This window comes from Erpetoichthys calabaricus, chromosome 11 (genome assembly GCF_900747795.2).
Source record: "Erpetoichthys calabaricus chromosome 11, fErpCal1.3, whole genome shotgun sequence".
In the NCBI taxonomy this organism is placed as follows: Eukaryota; Metazoa; Chordata; class Cladistia; order Polypteriformes; family Polypteridae; genus Erpetoichthys; species Erpetoichthys calabaricus.
Window position 1 is genome coordinate 162,902,570 of NC_041404.2, and position 14,728 is coordinate 162,917,297.

The 14,728-nt window shown below is 36.0% G+C and overlaps 1 protein-coding gene across 4 annotated transcripts in view; it reads left to right on the forward strand.

The window, feature by feature from the left end:
- The window catches only part of LOC114661250 (BTB/POZ domain-containing protein KCTD5-like), a 47,292-nt gene that overhangs the window by 18,689 nt on the left and 13,875 nt on the right, over positions 1 to 14,728 (forward strand). For all 4 annotated transcript variants that reach the window (XM_051933971.1, XM_028814464.2, XM_051933972.1 and 1 more), the window contains exons 2-4: positions 9,881 to 9,989; positions 10,339 to 10,430; positions 11,454 to 11,549. In XM_051933971.1, the coding sequence (XP_051789931.1) occupies positions 9,881 to 9,989; positions 10,339 to 10,430; positions 11,454 to 11,549 (297 nt within the window). The remainder of the gene's footprint in view (positions 1 to 9,880; positions 9,990 to 10,338; positions 10,431 to 11,453; positions 11,550 to 14,728) is intronic.

Sequence of the window (14,728 nt, forward strand, 5' to 3'; positions counted from 1 at the left end):
TCTGGAAAATCCTCTCATGAATGAAAGTGTAGTATTCTGAATTGAGAACAAACTTTTCATCTAAACTTGATATGTGACTGGTAGGCTATGTGACCCAAGTATTTTTGAGATATATATATATTTTTCCCTTTCAAAGGCACTTTGTTTGCTGCTGTTCAGTATTGGCCCCCAGTGTACATGTATTGTGTCAGTAATTTTGTTGCCTTTTGTTCTCCTTAAAAATGAGATTAATACTCGCAGTCATTAATTAATACAAACAACCTAGGTAAATAAAATAAAAAGAAATAATAATAATTTTGGGTGGAATTTAATCGAATTGAAACTATATAACATAAACAGTTTTTTTTTATTGTCATATACTCTTGAAAATGAGGTGTCATAATACTGTGCATCAAGTGTTTACAGTGTTCTCATTCACTGCTGCACTTCATTTCAGAAGAGTTTAGATGTCAGTTTCAGAATGAGCATCGTTCCAGTAAGGCTTCAAGTGCCACATAAGGTATATAGGCAGTTGCTGAATTAAACATAGTGGCAAAACATTCAAGTTAGGTCACTGGAAGCATATACTCCTTTTAAAGCTTAAAGTGAGGATAAAACCCAGTAGTCAGGCATATTGCTTTTCAAAGTATTGTGTGATGTCATGCAATGTGTTAAAGTGCTGCCAGAATAGCTTCTAGTCCCATGCAATCTTAAAATTGAAATTAGCAATTCTGGTAAAAAGATGAGTGGGTTTCATAATCAGCATTTTTTTTAATTTGTCTACTGATAGCTCTCTTTGTTGCAAGATTATCAGTGTTAGAACATTTATAAATATCCTTAAACCTTATCTGAAATGGTTTTAAGAATTATATTGTATTTTTTTTATTAGAATATGGGGCAGTGGTCAGCATGGTTGCACTGTGGATAGTGATGCTACCTCATGGATACATTGACCTGGGTTTAAATCCCAGAAATGGAATTCCCATCTAAGTCTGCCTGAGTTTTTTGCTGGGTAGTCAAGTTTTACTTCCCCGTCCCCAAAAATTGATATTCAGTGAATTGGCAATTCCAAATAAGCCTTGTGTGAGAATATGCCTTCCGATGAACTACTTGCACTCTAATGTTACTGGACTGTTCGAAAGGTCAACAGTAATCCATCATAACTGATATCACCATTGTATACTATAGTATCAGTTTATAGTCGGGTCACTCTTTGGACTATACAGGTGAAAAAGAATTATAATAACTTTAAATGAACATTTTGTGGTTTGTGATTTAGAGACTACATTCTTGTAATCTTCTTTGTCCTGTATGAGTTTTTTGTTGAAGTGCATTTATTCATTTTTTTTTTTTATTTTTTTTTTACTATTAAGAATATGTTCATTTTTACTAAAACATTTTTACGATAACATTGTCTAGCTTTAGTCACTGCTTTTCATAAAACTGCCAATGTCGTATTAAGATGTGTTTTTTACTGAGCATTACTCCTAAATACTCCTTAAAGCTAGTATCTGTTACTTAAATATTCACAATGCTCATGCTTTCCTTCCTCATTAATATACTAAGTTTACCTGCAATTGGGCAGATTCTGGTGGAAATAATCTTGAAGTTCATCTTGGGAAGCAAATATTTAGTGGAGATCATTCCAGTGAGGATGCCTTTTTATAATTTGTTTTTTCTAAGCATTCCTAGGTCTCCCAACATTCCTCTCCAATTCCCCTTCACTGTGGTGAAGGAACAGTCCAACATGTGATTTCTTATGTTGGCATCTTATTTTGTGTACATTCATCTTAATTTCTTCTGCACTTTGGAAAATATGTCTACTTCATCATCCATTGCTCTTATTAAACTCACAGCTCTTGTTTATAAGCTACAGAAAAGGAGCGCAGAAGCACAAGATAATGAAATATGTGAACTTATGTTTCTGTCTTATCTCTCTCCGTCAGCTATTCATTAGTGTCACTGCAGCAACTGACTAATTTCATCACTCCAGACACCTCTAACCCCAGAAACAGCCTCCTGTTCCTTATTTGATATTCATAGCTGCTTATAGATCAGGTGGGAAAAAGTTCTCTGCAGTGACCTGGGTCTGTCTCATGTCTTTTCCCTGTTGGCCATGCCTGTTGTACCTCCAGGAGAGGCAGTCAAGGGTCATCCTCACTACTTGTGCAGATGCCACTCATTCACACGAAGAAGTGGTTCTAATCTAAAGTCCCTCCTGTATTTTATTTATAGATGAAATTGTGTAATTATAGGTGGGGGTGAAGATGTACGGCGTGTATATTATCAACTTTTATTCTACATTTTGTGGCAGTTTTGATTGGGTAGGGACTGTCAAGTGTTCAAAGAGTGACGTATATACTTTTTGCACTCTTACTTTAAAGAAATATACTACACTGTGAATACCACAGTTCTTGGACTGATGTGGCAAGAGCTATATAAAGAAGTGTTGTACTTTTGTGTGAACAACACTAGCAATTCCATGGTCTTCTACAGCAGCCTATCTGCAAATTAAAAAAAAAAATGAATGGCTCTGTAACGTGTTTAGTCAGTCATGTTTTTTTGCCCAAAATTTCTAGAATGGGACTGACAAAAAAGGTGCCACAATATGCTTGCTTCTCACACCCTACCCTGCTCAATAGTATTTGACAGAAAGCCGCTTGTCATTAATAACAGTGGATTCTGTCCAACCAAAAACACAGCAATCCTGCTCAAGCAAGAGATCTGTGACAAAGATGATGGCCTGAAAAAAATCTGAAGTATTGCATAGTACTGCAAATATTTAATTACAGAAATTGGTAAAAAGTACCACAGGGGGCAGTTGTTACCTATTCTATTGTCCATTCTATCCATCCATCACTCTTTCCCCAACCCACTTATCAAGGGCAGGTGTGTGGAGAAATGGGAGCCTATCCCATCAGTCATCGGATGAAGAGTAGGGTGCCAGTCAGTCTGGGGGTTCTCTACTTGCATCTTTTCAAGTAAACTTAATATATTCAAGTTACATTTGGCTAGTATACCCTTTTATTCCATGGCCAGGTCAGAATCTGAGTTTGGTTGTTGCCTGGAGTGGTAATTCCACTATTCCAGCATAGCTTTTTCCAGTGTGATAATGTTGTGTTGTCTCTCCGTAATCTAAACACACCCTCTTGTTCTTCAGTTTACACTTTTTTCTCCTCCATGCAATATTAATACTGTGTGTTAACCGCCCCACAAGATCCAGTTCTTTCTGCATTTCTGGATATATTTTGTCCTTCCCTGGGGCCTTACCACACTAAAGCTGTTTACACATAGCTGCAACCTTCATTGCAGAAATGGAACTAAACACACCACAAGCTTCTGGCGCATCCAAGATGCAATATCTATTGTTTTTAATTTTCCTTAGTGTGCCCCTTTCAGTTCTCGTCTGTCCATAATGAAGACTGGTAACTTTTGTTCTCCGCAAGGCTGGGGAATTCTGGATAATATTATAACCTTGCCAAAACCATCCCTTACTTTTATCATGACTTTGGTGGAGTGCAGGGCTTCAGTAAGTGGTCATTAGAGCTGTGTTGTCATTTGCTTTGTCGTTCTGGTTGAGGAGCCAAAAGAGCAGTAGTTCAAAATATAAGACACTCGTTTTGATTCCTACAGAAACTCACCTAAAACAAGTATACTGCAACAGATTCCTTAGGATGGAATTTGTTGGCAAGCTGCACCATCTGAGCTTACCACCCTGCAAAGCTTTGGGTAGGGATCAGATTTCATATTATTTGTTGCATCTGAACCTAGTGGCAACTTGCTCTTAGAAGGAATATAAACAGCACCGCAGTCCTGCTCCCACTTTCTCTGGGAGGCATACACAAATGCATTATTTCCTTTGTGATCAACTGAAGTTTCTTAAAAGTGTCCATTTTAATATTTCCAACTCTTCCACTGTGCAACTCATTTCTGAAACTTTGGACACTTGGTTTTGTAAAGGTTAGCTATGTACCAATGTGGTTGTTTCTTAATTTGTCGTCATTTGTGACTGATTTTTGATTTTCAGAGGACTAATGATTGAGTAAAATTCATTATTAACTGCACAATATCCTCGGATGTAAAATAAAGAAAATATGTTTTGCTTTTTAATGGAATGACTCCTTTTAATTTGGAGTAAATTACGTAAAAGTATACATGTTTTAAAAATATTCATAATTGCAGAAACTGATGTCCCAATTTTGTAATCAGAATTACAACAGGAAAAACCATGATGGAAGCATAATTATAATGGAAACCACAACAACCCTAGTTAGTGTGACAAATATTAATCCAAATACAAATTTGCATTTGTGTGTGTTAAATGCATAATGTTAGGAACAGCCTGTGTTATGGAGCATGAGATTTTTTTATGCCTGTCTGCGTGCTTACCGAAAATTCAATATTAGTAGAAGGTTCTTTATAACAAAGGGAAATATTTTTGTTGTTATGAGAGGTTTTTTTTTTCCCTTTCATGTGTAATTTTATGGTTTCTTGGAGAAAACTGCAAGAAGCAGAGCTATGTCCAAATGTGCTTTAAAACAAAGGAGAAATCATGTTCTTTATTAGTCTGAAGTGAAGACAAGTACATCAGACGTTTTATGATTTGTGGTGTGTTCGGTAAGAAGTGGAGGCTTTGTATCAGTTGATGGGGATACTGTGTGCTTTTACTTGTTGTTCTTGTTATATTTACTACAAAAAAAAGACCAGCACCAGACATCTTAAAATAATTAAATAAATAAAAAATATAATCCTAGTTCTAGTCATCATTTGCTTTACCTTTATTTCAAACCTTGCTGCTTTTTTGTTTTTTTTTTTTAATGGGGTGTTCAAAACAATAATGCAGTTGCTTACTGATGTGGTGTCTGGAGGCATTGTCTATGCTAACATTTTCTGTAGTATGCTTCAGGCTTCATATTAAATCACTGATCATAAATTCAACTGTTTGGTTGTATTTTTAACCCTTTAAGAAGTATTGTGAAACCTTGGTAAAAATGTCCAGCATTGCAGTGTAGATAAGCAAATAAACTGGCAAATGTTGAAATTACATCATTTTAAAATTGGTCTGCCATTCATGTTTAATGAATTGTTTATGGTAAACTAACACATTTCCCCAAACATCTACAATGACCTTGAAATGATCATCTTAAAAATAAGGCCACATGTGTATATACAGTAAATGTTTGACATTTCAGTTGTGCAGTGGCAACATTTAGTTTTATTGTTTGTGTATGTTGTAAGTTTTAGCAGTTCATAGTTATTATTGCATTATAGCTGTAAATTTGTACACGTTTCCTGAGGCCATGCTTGGTGAAGGGCAGTTTACAAAAAATAATTATTCATTGATCTGTTGAAATTTGTTTTATACATCTCCTTTCAAAATGAAACCTTTTTCATATATAATTTCTATTTTTAATTTTAATTCTTGAAACCAAAGAACTGACAGACTGCCTTTGTTTATTTAGCTGTTTGTGAAAGTTTTTGTTTGAAGTTTAGGCAAAGCATACATTTTGTTGTAAGCTGTTCCTGTCATATCCCAGTATCCCCAGTCTGTCATTTGCTGGTGAAGAGACGCCACCACAGTGAGAATCATGCCTAATTTAGAAAGTTTGATTTCATACTTGTTATCTAGGTTATATTGGCTTGTAACACAGTTTTAACATTAAGTGTGGCATATGTTAGCACTAAAAGTGATTATCTGATTTTTGAAAATGTGTGAAAGGATTACCCAAAATGGACATTTTACAGCAAAGCTCGTTTCTTAATTCGTACCTAACCTTTATTTTTTAATTTTCCAAAGCACTTTTGCCTTAAATGAGCAAGCCTGACCAAAATGCTGACTGTATCTGCTATGCCTTTATCAATAGGTAATATTTGCAAATTCTTTTTCGGGAGCAGCAACCTTTATAACAGGCTGGGGATTAGACATCCATACACCTGTTCATTTTAGTACTCAACAGTGTCACAAGAAATCTTCAGGGAGATGCCCATCTTAATTTCTGGTTATATTTAATTGACTTCAGAGTATCCTCCCATAAACTGGTGCTTATTGTTCTTCTGCAGGTATTGAATACTAAAGGTTATTTGTTTGTGTATAATATGCAGATAATGCAAGTTCATGTGTGGTGGTGTTTCGTGAGAGTCCACCTCATTTTTCATGCTGCTCTATAGTTGCACAGCTATTAAGGTAATTGAAAAGGAAACCTTTTGGTGACAGTCATTTATTTTGTTAGTCAAAATGTTCCTTGTTGACACAGTCACATTTCTAGGTAAACTTAAATTATTGCAGTGCTATGTCTATTTCTTTGTTTCTTATCTGGAACAATATAGCTGATTTCCCTTAACAGGAAGCCTTCAAGCATAACTTTGGTATACTCATTCTACATTCTGTACAGTGTGACAGTGGATGCATTTTATTTATTTTTAAGTAATGGAATAGCTCGCTATGTCTGATCATCCCATCCTTTTAGTATGAAGTACTGATTCAAAAAAATTTGCACCTAATGGCTTTTTTTTGTGTGTGTGTTTTTAAGATAACTGTTTACATAGTTGATCATTGCATTGGAGGGTGGGAGAAGGAATTTGTCATAAAATTACCAAACTTCAGTTCAGTGTTGCATAAGGAGGATACTCCAGACTTTCCCAGCAGTGTTATATACAAGTCAGAAATCAACCTTGAGTGAATGTGAAATACCAGTCCGTTGTTCCTTCCCACACATCTGTTTGGGACCAGTTTTTAATGGTATATTACCGTAACACACGTCTCTCGTATTTGTGAGGAGTATCTGGAGTAAACCCACATGGAACCCAAGCATTTAGATTTATGAGGCAGCAAAATACATTGAAGTCAATGGGGAAGGAGAAACTGAACTAGTTTTGAGTGGATTATAATGGTGCAATGGTGTTTTAGATATCCTTGAGGTCTTGGGAAATGTCTGCCAACTATTCTTGACTAATTACTGTGGCCACAGATGTGCTCTGTGCTATAAGGCAGCACTGCTAACAATCGCACCATCTCATGCCTCAGACAAAAAAAGACTCCGGTGAAACGAATACCACTAACAAAATACAACAAATAGCCTCAAATTAGCAATAAGTAAATAAAATATAGATCATTACACTCGGAGAGGCTGTGCCACAACGCTGAGGTGTGGAACTGGCTCATTCCATTCTTGGAAGTCGCAGCTCAGGGTGTAGCTGGAATGTCTTTTGTTTCCCATGTATCTGTTCATATGCTCCACACATCAAGAAAAAACGCCTCATAAATAGTAATGCATCTTTTACTATTAACAGGGTTTCCTTTGTTTTCAGACTGAGGGGTTGGGGGCTCTCCTTTTAAGGTATGTTTTGTCTAGCATTTGTGTCACATGGCTAATTGCAGTGCCACATGGCTAATCTGCATGCATAAAGTATGTGGTGCTGAGAAATCTCATGGAAAGGAGGAATTTCCAGGAAAACATCACACTGTGTATTTGCTTTGTAAAAAACACTTTGCTGAATTTTGCTGATCAAGCACTAATGTATAGATTTCTATTTTTGTGGAGGACTGTGTTTTCAAGTGTTGCATTCATTAAATCACTTTTCACCTGTTTCTTTTAAGCAATTGTGTAAGAGTCATAATTATATAATGCTTTACCGACACACCATAACTGAAGAACAGGCAAAATATTGATAATCCATTAAAATCTATATACAGTACAAATGTTCATTTGCTTGTGTATTGTTAGTACTGTATTCCTCTTAATATTCTGAATAGACATGCAAGTAAGAATTTCATTCTACTATGTACATGTGGCAAACATGAACCTGAAGTCCTGACATACCTCTCTGAACCAAATATCCAGAGATTAGATGGTGGTCCCTGCTACTGGGTAACTAATATAGTGGGACTCCCTTCCTTTGCTACTTGACCATGAGAGCTTCTGTCAGTGCTATGTACCAATGTGGTCAGTGAAGGGTTTCAAGAATTATAGGAAAAGGGGAAATGAGCTGAGTTGTTTTACAATATAACAGGAATCTACCTCTGACATTTTAGGCTTCAGTTTTTGTTTTCAGTGAGGTTTATGGAAATTCCGTTTTTTTTTTTTGTTTTTTTTTTAAGGAGTTTATATTTGGTGTTGGTCAAATATTACACATTTACAAGAGTTGTTGTTAATGTTATTAAATAATACATGTGTATTTCTTAAACAAAAGTCAGTTTTTATTAACTTTGGTGTATTAAACCGTGTATATTTTTTAAAACTGCTGCACCATTCATTGCTTTTAATAGCAGTGTTCATGAAGTACTTTGTATCAGCTGTCAAAAAAGGTATTGGTGCATTCCTAATTAGAACTCCAGTTCAGACATGTTGCAGGATGGTGCTTTGAGGCATCTTCATACTACAGTTGGCTATTTCTGAAGTGGTTTTATTTTTCTAGAAACTGACCAGTTTGTTCAGTTGAGTCTTGTATTATTAAAGTTCATTTTCATTCACCAAAATTAGAGCTAATTAAGCAAAAAGCTGTCTCTTCATTTTACTGAATTAATCATATTGAAAGAAACTGATAGTTTCCTTTAAGCCAGTGTCGCTTCAGTTAAAGAGAACTCTTAACAAGGTGAAGAAATGCCACCTTAACCGAACAGCACAGCAAATTAACTGATATGTACAGTTGAGAAGAACTAACATGAAGAGTGGTGGACCACAAAGCGCAGATAAAGTGGGCATGGGCATGGCTCTTCTTAAAGTTATTAAAGCTTTTTAAAATCCTGTCCCTGAGGATGGTGTATTCTTCAAATAATTCTTTATACATTCATGGCTTTGGTTACAAGTGTTGTATAATAAATTCAGTAGAGCTAATGCATTGTGCTGTTCCTGACTATAACAGGATTTTGTATAAAGAGATGCAGTCATATCCCTGAAATATGTGATGTTTACCAAAGCTTCATTCTAGAATAAGACAGTTGTGTGTATGGTAGTCAGACGGTAATCAGGAGCCCAACAAGCTCCTGATTATAGCAGATGGCTGAGATGTAATTTGTGTAACCAGAATGAAACATTGACAGGTGTGAGTTACACCAGTTCAGATTTAAGTAATGCCGTTTGCTCTTTAAATTCCAATTTTCCAAGTTTTTGTTTTGATTTGCACACACATTTATGGCAGACCCACACTATCTGTTGTAAGATCCTACCCTTGATAGTCTAACTGGGCTTTGCATCAGGATATGCATAATTTTATTATAAATGAAGATACTTTTAGGTCCATTTTGGTGTATTTTAAATCCAGTATCTGACAGTAAAATTTGGCTATGCAGGTACACACATTGTCTTATACATTTTATACAGGCATGTTATTATGTAGTCTGTTTTCACCACTTGGTAAATTAAGTAATTCACTCTGGCTGTTTTTTTAAATACTGGTCATTTGTGCTGTGAAATTTTACTGTCCAATGCTCACTTCAAATGCATGCATCTGAAATTATTAGTCCACTTATTTAAAAGTACTGTAATTTTGCACCATTGATTGGGACTTGGTCTGACCCATTTGAAGAAAATGTCTCATTAACTTAATGTAAGCTTTTCCTTCTACAGAACTTTGCATCAGTTTTTGCTGTTCAAATATAATTTCATTTAGGGCACTTAATAAAGTAATGGCTCTCCAGCAGTTAAAGCTTTCTTGATTTGCATATGTGCAAATATTGTGTGTCCCTGGAAAAAAGCAGGATTGTACACTAGGCAAATAGCTGAAGTTACAGCAGGGGATATTTACATTGGAAATGGGCTCTGCATTGTCAGTGGCTGCTTTCTTCCAGAAAGTTTACCTTTGTCTTATAGCCCTTATGTCAGCTGTTTGCTTTTTTTCCTCTCTTGGCTTCAGAGTCCTCTTCTTTGTAAAATCTAATGACAACTTTCTCTTCACACTCTAGGATGAAACTGGTGCCTATTTAATAGACAGAGACCCCACATATTTTGGTCCAGTCCTAAATTATCTGAGACATGGGAAACTTGTCATCAATAAAGATTTGGCAGAAGAAGGTTTGTTCTTTGTTTTTGAGCTAATAAGTTAAGTTTGGTTCATTTAAAATAAAAATATAAATGAAGGTAATGTGAAAGTATATGTTTCAAGAGACATGCTTGGCAGTTGACATTGTCTGTCTGTCCTATATGAAAAGAACAACAATAGATTGTGCTGGACATGCTCAAGTGACTGGACAGAGAATAATCAGTTTGAGCAGAGAGACCTGGCCATCATTTGAACATCCCAGTAGGATCTAGAAGGAGGCATTATTCATCAGAAATATTAGTAAAGATGCATCCTTTCTTTGTGGATTTATTGGAAATTGAGAAACCCAAAAACCTTGTTGTCCTTTTTCTTTTATTTTAGGAGTCCTGGAAGAAGCAGAGTTCTATAATATTACATCCTTAATAAAATTAATAAAAGACCGGATAAGAGAGCGAGACAGTAAAACATCTCAGGTTTGTCCAATTCATTTACTAAGTTTTGCTATATTGGGCCAGGCCTATCATTGTCATGTGAGCTTTATGTACAAGTACATGTATTCACACTAATTGCATTTTTCATTAAACCATTTAGATTAGTTATATTACACTTGATGTTCTTTCAGGACCAGTGCTTCGAATAATTCACCAGATTTACCAGCACACTGTTTGATTGCCAATTACCTTTGTATTAATTACGCTTGCTGTGTATATTATGATGCAGAATTGACTGTGCATAACATGCAGGCTGTCTGGAGAGAAACAAAATGTGTGCAATGTCCTGCTGCCATAAGTAGTCATATTACCCTTGTGTGTGAGTGAATTGAGTGTTCCTTCAGTGGTGCTTGTGTTGTGAATGATCCGCATTGTGTACACATCACTGGTAGGCTCAGTTGGTGTGCCCCAAGCACTATTCAGAGCTGATCGCTACAACCGAAAACTTACACTTTCTTGTGTTTCATTATTAAATAATTCAATCTTAACATTTCAGACATTTTATTGTTACTTTTTTTTCCCAAAGTTTTGTTAATGCTGAATTAAGTCCTTGACCTTCCTCCTCTCTAGCTCCACCTGATCCTGTATACATCAAGGTATCAAGAGGAGTTCTGTTTATTAAAATTTCTGCTTTTTGCTGTTACTTTTTAACCATCACCGCTAGTTTAGAATAAGAATATAGTTTTCACAGCCAAGCTGATTTATTTGTCATGTTCCTACATCTGGGGGGAAAACATTGAGCCTCTCGTCTGTTTCTGGAGTCTTGCTAATGTATCGTAAGCATTCAGTGGGCGAGAGTGGTCTCAGAATACTATTTTGTGTAGAAATAAATGATCAGAAATGTGCTATGGACATTTTGTTGAGCATTACTTAACATGTGCTTCCCCAAATATTTTGTATCTGTTTTTACAATAGCCCTTCTGCAGGAATTTAGCCTCTTGTCAAGACAAATCACCGTGTCTTCCTTTTTCGCACTGTGGCTCATTTTCTATACTTGTTCACCAGGTTCCTGTGAAGCATGTGTACAGAGTCCTGCAGTGCCAGGAAGAAGAGCTGACCCAAATGGTCTCAACAATGTCAGATGGTTGGAAGTTTGAACAGGTATGAACTTAAATTTTGAGATTTAAAAAGATTATTATTTTAAAGTCACAGAGCAGTCAATGTAGGATATGTAATAAAGAAAAGCATAAATACTTTCTTAAAGCAGTTAGTACAGCCTGTATAGCATCTGGTTACAGGTTGAAACTCCACTGCTGGCTTCTTAACCTGTTTGAATGAGTGTTTACTAAAGTCATTGACTATGCTGTATACCATGAAAGGGTCTGTAAACATTCAGACACAATCTCTTTGAAGAAGTCAACTGTAATGATGCTTTCACATGATGGGAAATAAGAATTTCCCAGTGGAAAATTTCATGTGAACTCCCAGTGGGACAATGCTGCCTGATTTATCTTGAATGGGGTGTAATATTGACTTTTCATCTCATTTAATAACATTTTTTTTTAAGTCTGGGTAAAAAATTGTGATTAAAATATATTTAAAGCACTGCAATACACTGTTTTGTTTTGCTCATTTTTACAAAAAGTAAAAATAGAGGTTTAATTGAATTTTGTGGAGACTAAATGTCAAATTCATAGCCTTGTTTCTCCCTGTACAGCAAGCAAAAATTCCTGTGACCACAACAAAGAGGGAAGTTGACATCACAAGTGGTAACTCCAAAAATCCACATAGAACACAACCACAGCATAAGTCAATTTCTGATTTTTATTGAACTCTTGTCTTTATTAAATTTTCCATCCCTCCCATGTTCTAAGGCATCTGTAGTACTGCACATGACTTTAAATGTCCAAGCATAGAAAGAGTCCTTGAGAAAGAGTCCTTTCTTGCACAAGACCAAAGCTTGGTAAAATGTAGCCAAGAATCACAGTTCCCTAGAATTAGAATAAAAAGCTGCCTCATGTTTTCTTCTTTACAAGTAAATTCTTAATGTTTTTTAATTATTGTAGGACCTATAGCCCTAGTTCTCTGACCAGGAAGAAAATAATTTTGGTTGTAAATGTGTATTGGTTCCTGTTCTCATGTTTATGTTAATTCAATTTCTTTATTTTATGTATCCGTATTAAAGGGCACAACAGTAGTCCCACTCAACCCATCTGTACATAGATTCATTCTTGAAGGATGTGGAGGTGTATTGTCTGTCTTTGTAAAGGAGGCAAGAGATTCTGAAACATCACTCAGTTTTTTCCAACCCCAAACATCTCTCACCCTATCCCACAATTGCATACTTGGTCATTTTTTTCGTTGGTGTACATTTGTAAAGGTGGCATAACTGATTTTCCTGCATTAGTATGTCCGCTCAAGATCCTAAAAATAATTACAAGGTCTCTGACATTTTGGATGTGTTTACCATAAGTGATTTTGTGCATTTAATTACTCCCCACCACTAAAAAAGACACTTTCAGCTGAGAATGTTCCTATATCCCATCACATTAAAATGTCATGGTCCAATAAAAATGCATCACACAAATGAATGTCCCCAATGCATTTAACCCCAAAGTGTTTTTCGGGGAGTTTCATCTCCTAGCTATTCATTAATTGGCCTGCTTCTAGCCTAATGGTAAGAAACCTTGAAGGTAAACTTTGTCTAGGGATGGTGGCAGATGGCAGCTGTCCTGTGAACTCAGGACACAATATTGGCCTGTAGGTGTGATTGGATAAAGGCTGTGTTCTGCTATGTGGTTTTTGCCCAGCAGCTATGTTATGATGACTAATTTAAACATTGTAAATGTAGGATTCTAAAAACTGACAACTTTCATCAGTATTTTGTTGAGCTGGAGTGTAATTGCAGTGAGGTGATGATAGCTTTATCAGAATTTCCTTTGTGTATTACTTTGATAAGCAAGTTTTTGGTTCTCCTCGTGGTTTGCACTTTCTCAATATTTAGTCAGACTTGTAACATTTCGTGATTATTTTCCTCCCATTGCCTTGGATTTATCAATAGACTGTTCAATAAAAAAATCACTTCGTGAACATTGTTTCCTTCAGCCAAAAGGATTTTTGCAATTGTGGACTAACTGGCTGGAATTCTGTTTTTTTTTTCCATTTAAAGGGAAGTGCTTTACTCCATTGCTGGAGTGGGACTTAAGCAAGGGCATATTAGTAGTAATATTTGCATCTGTAGCTTATGCTCTGGCACAGTGGCACCAGTTTCCATTCCTTGAATTATTGCACTTTCTTAGTTTACTGACTTTTGTAATGCCATTGAGAGAATAGCATTCTTAAGTGGTATGTGGCTTTAATGTGTTTTATGCCCAGTCACTCTTTAGCGCCTCCTTGAATTGTGAGGCTTGTAAGTTTATTTTTTTAGTAATGGCCTCCTTAAGCATGGCAGGTAAACAGTTTTTGTTTCTATACACTTCTATTATCTGACTATAAGCATGTCCCAGGCAGTGGTAAACCCTTCCTTCTAGTTCAGTGTTTGATATTGACTGACTTGCTAAAATGTTTTTATTTTTTATTTTTTTTTATTATTTTTTTTTATTTTTTTTGAAGAAAGTTTCCCATTTTTTACATAGTGTATGAAGCAGGTTTGTGAGTGATCACAGCTGTATGTGTGTGTTTTTTCTCTAACTGACTTGGTCATCTTGGGCCTCATGTATAACGACGTGCATAGAATTCACACTAAAACATACCATACGAACAAAACTGGAAATGTGCGTACGCACAAAAAATTCAGATGCATAGAACTGTGCGTTCACTTAGTTCCATGTACTTTCCCTTTTATAAAGCCCAATCAACGTCAGTTTTAATGCACATGCATGCACCTACAGCTCCACCCCGACTCCTCCCTGACTTTTGCATATTTGAATATGCAAATCAATATAATTAGCCATTTCCATTCAGTGTTTTGTTAAAAGACAATCGCAAAAGCATATAGGGAAAAATAATTATTTCAGCGAATGTGAAGTGGTGGCAAGGAAAAACATACTATTTGTTGGCGTAAACAGTGGTATAAGCAACCAAAGGACATTAATAGAGTGGTATAGCATGGCGGAGACATTCAAAAGTTCAAGCTGAGAAAGTCGCAGTGTCCGAAATTAAAAAAAAAAAAAAAAAAAAAAAAAGTGGTCAGATATCAAAGTCGACAAAAAAAATGTGAGTTGTAGCCCGCAGGCTCTTTATTCTGTTTCAGACAATATTACAAAAGCTGACCCCTTGTCAAAGGTGTGACTCCACACACCTCTGCATTGGAAACTGCTGGGCGACCATCTGGCTGTGTG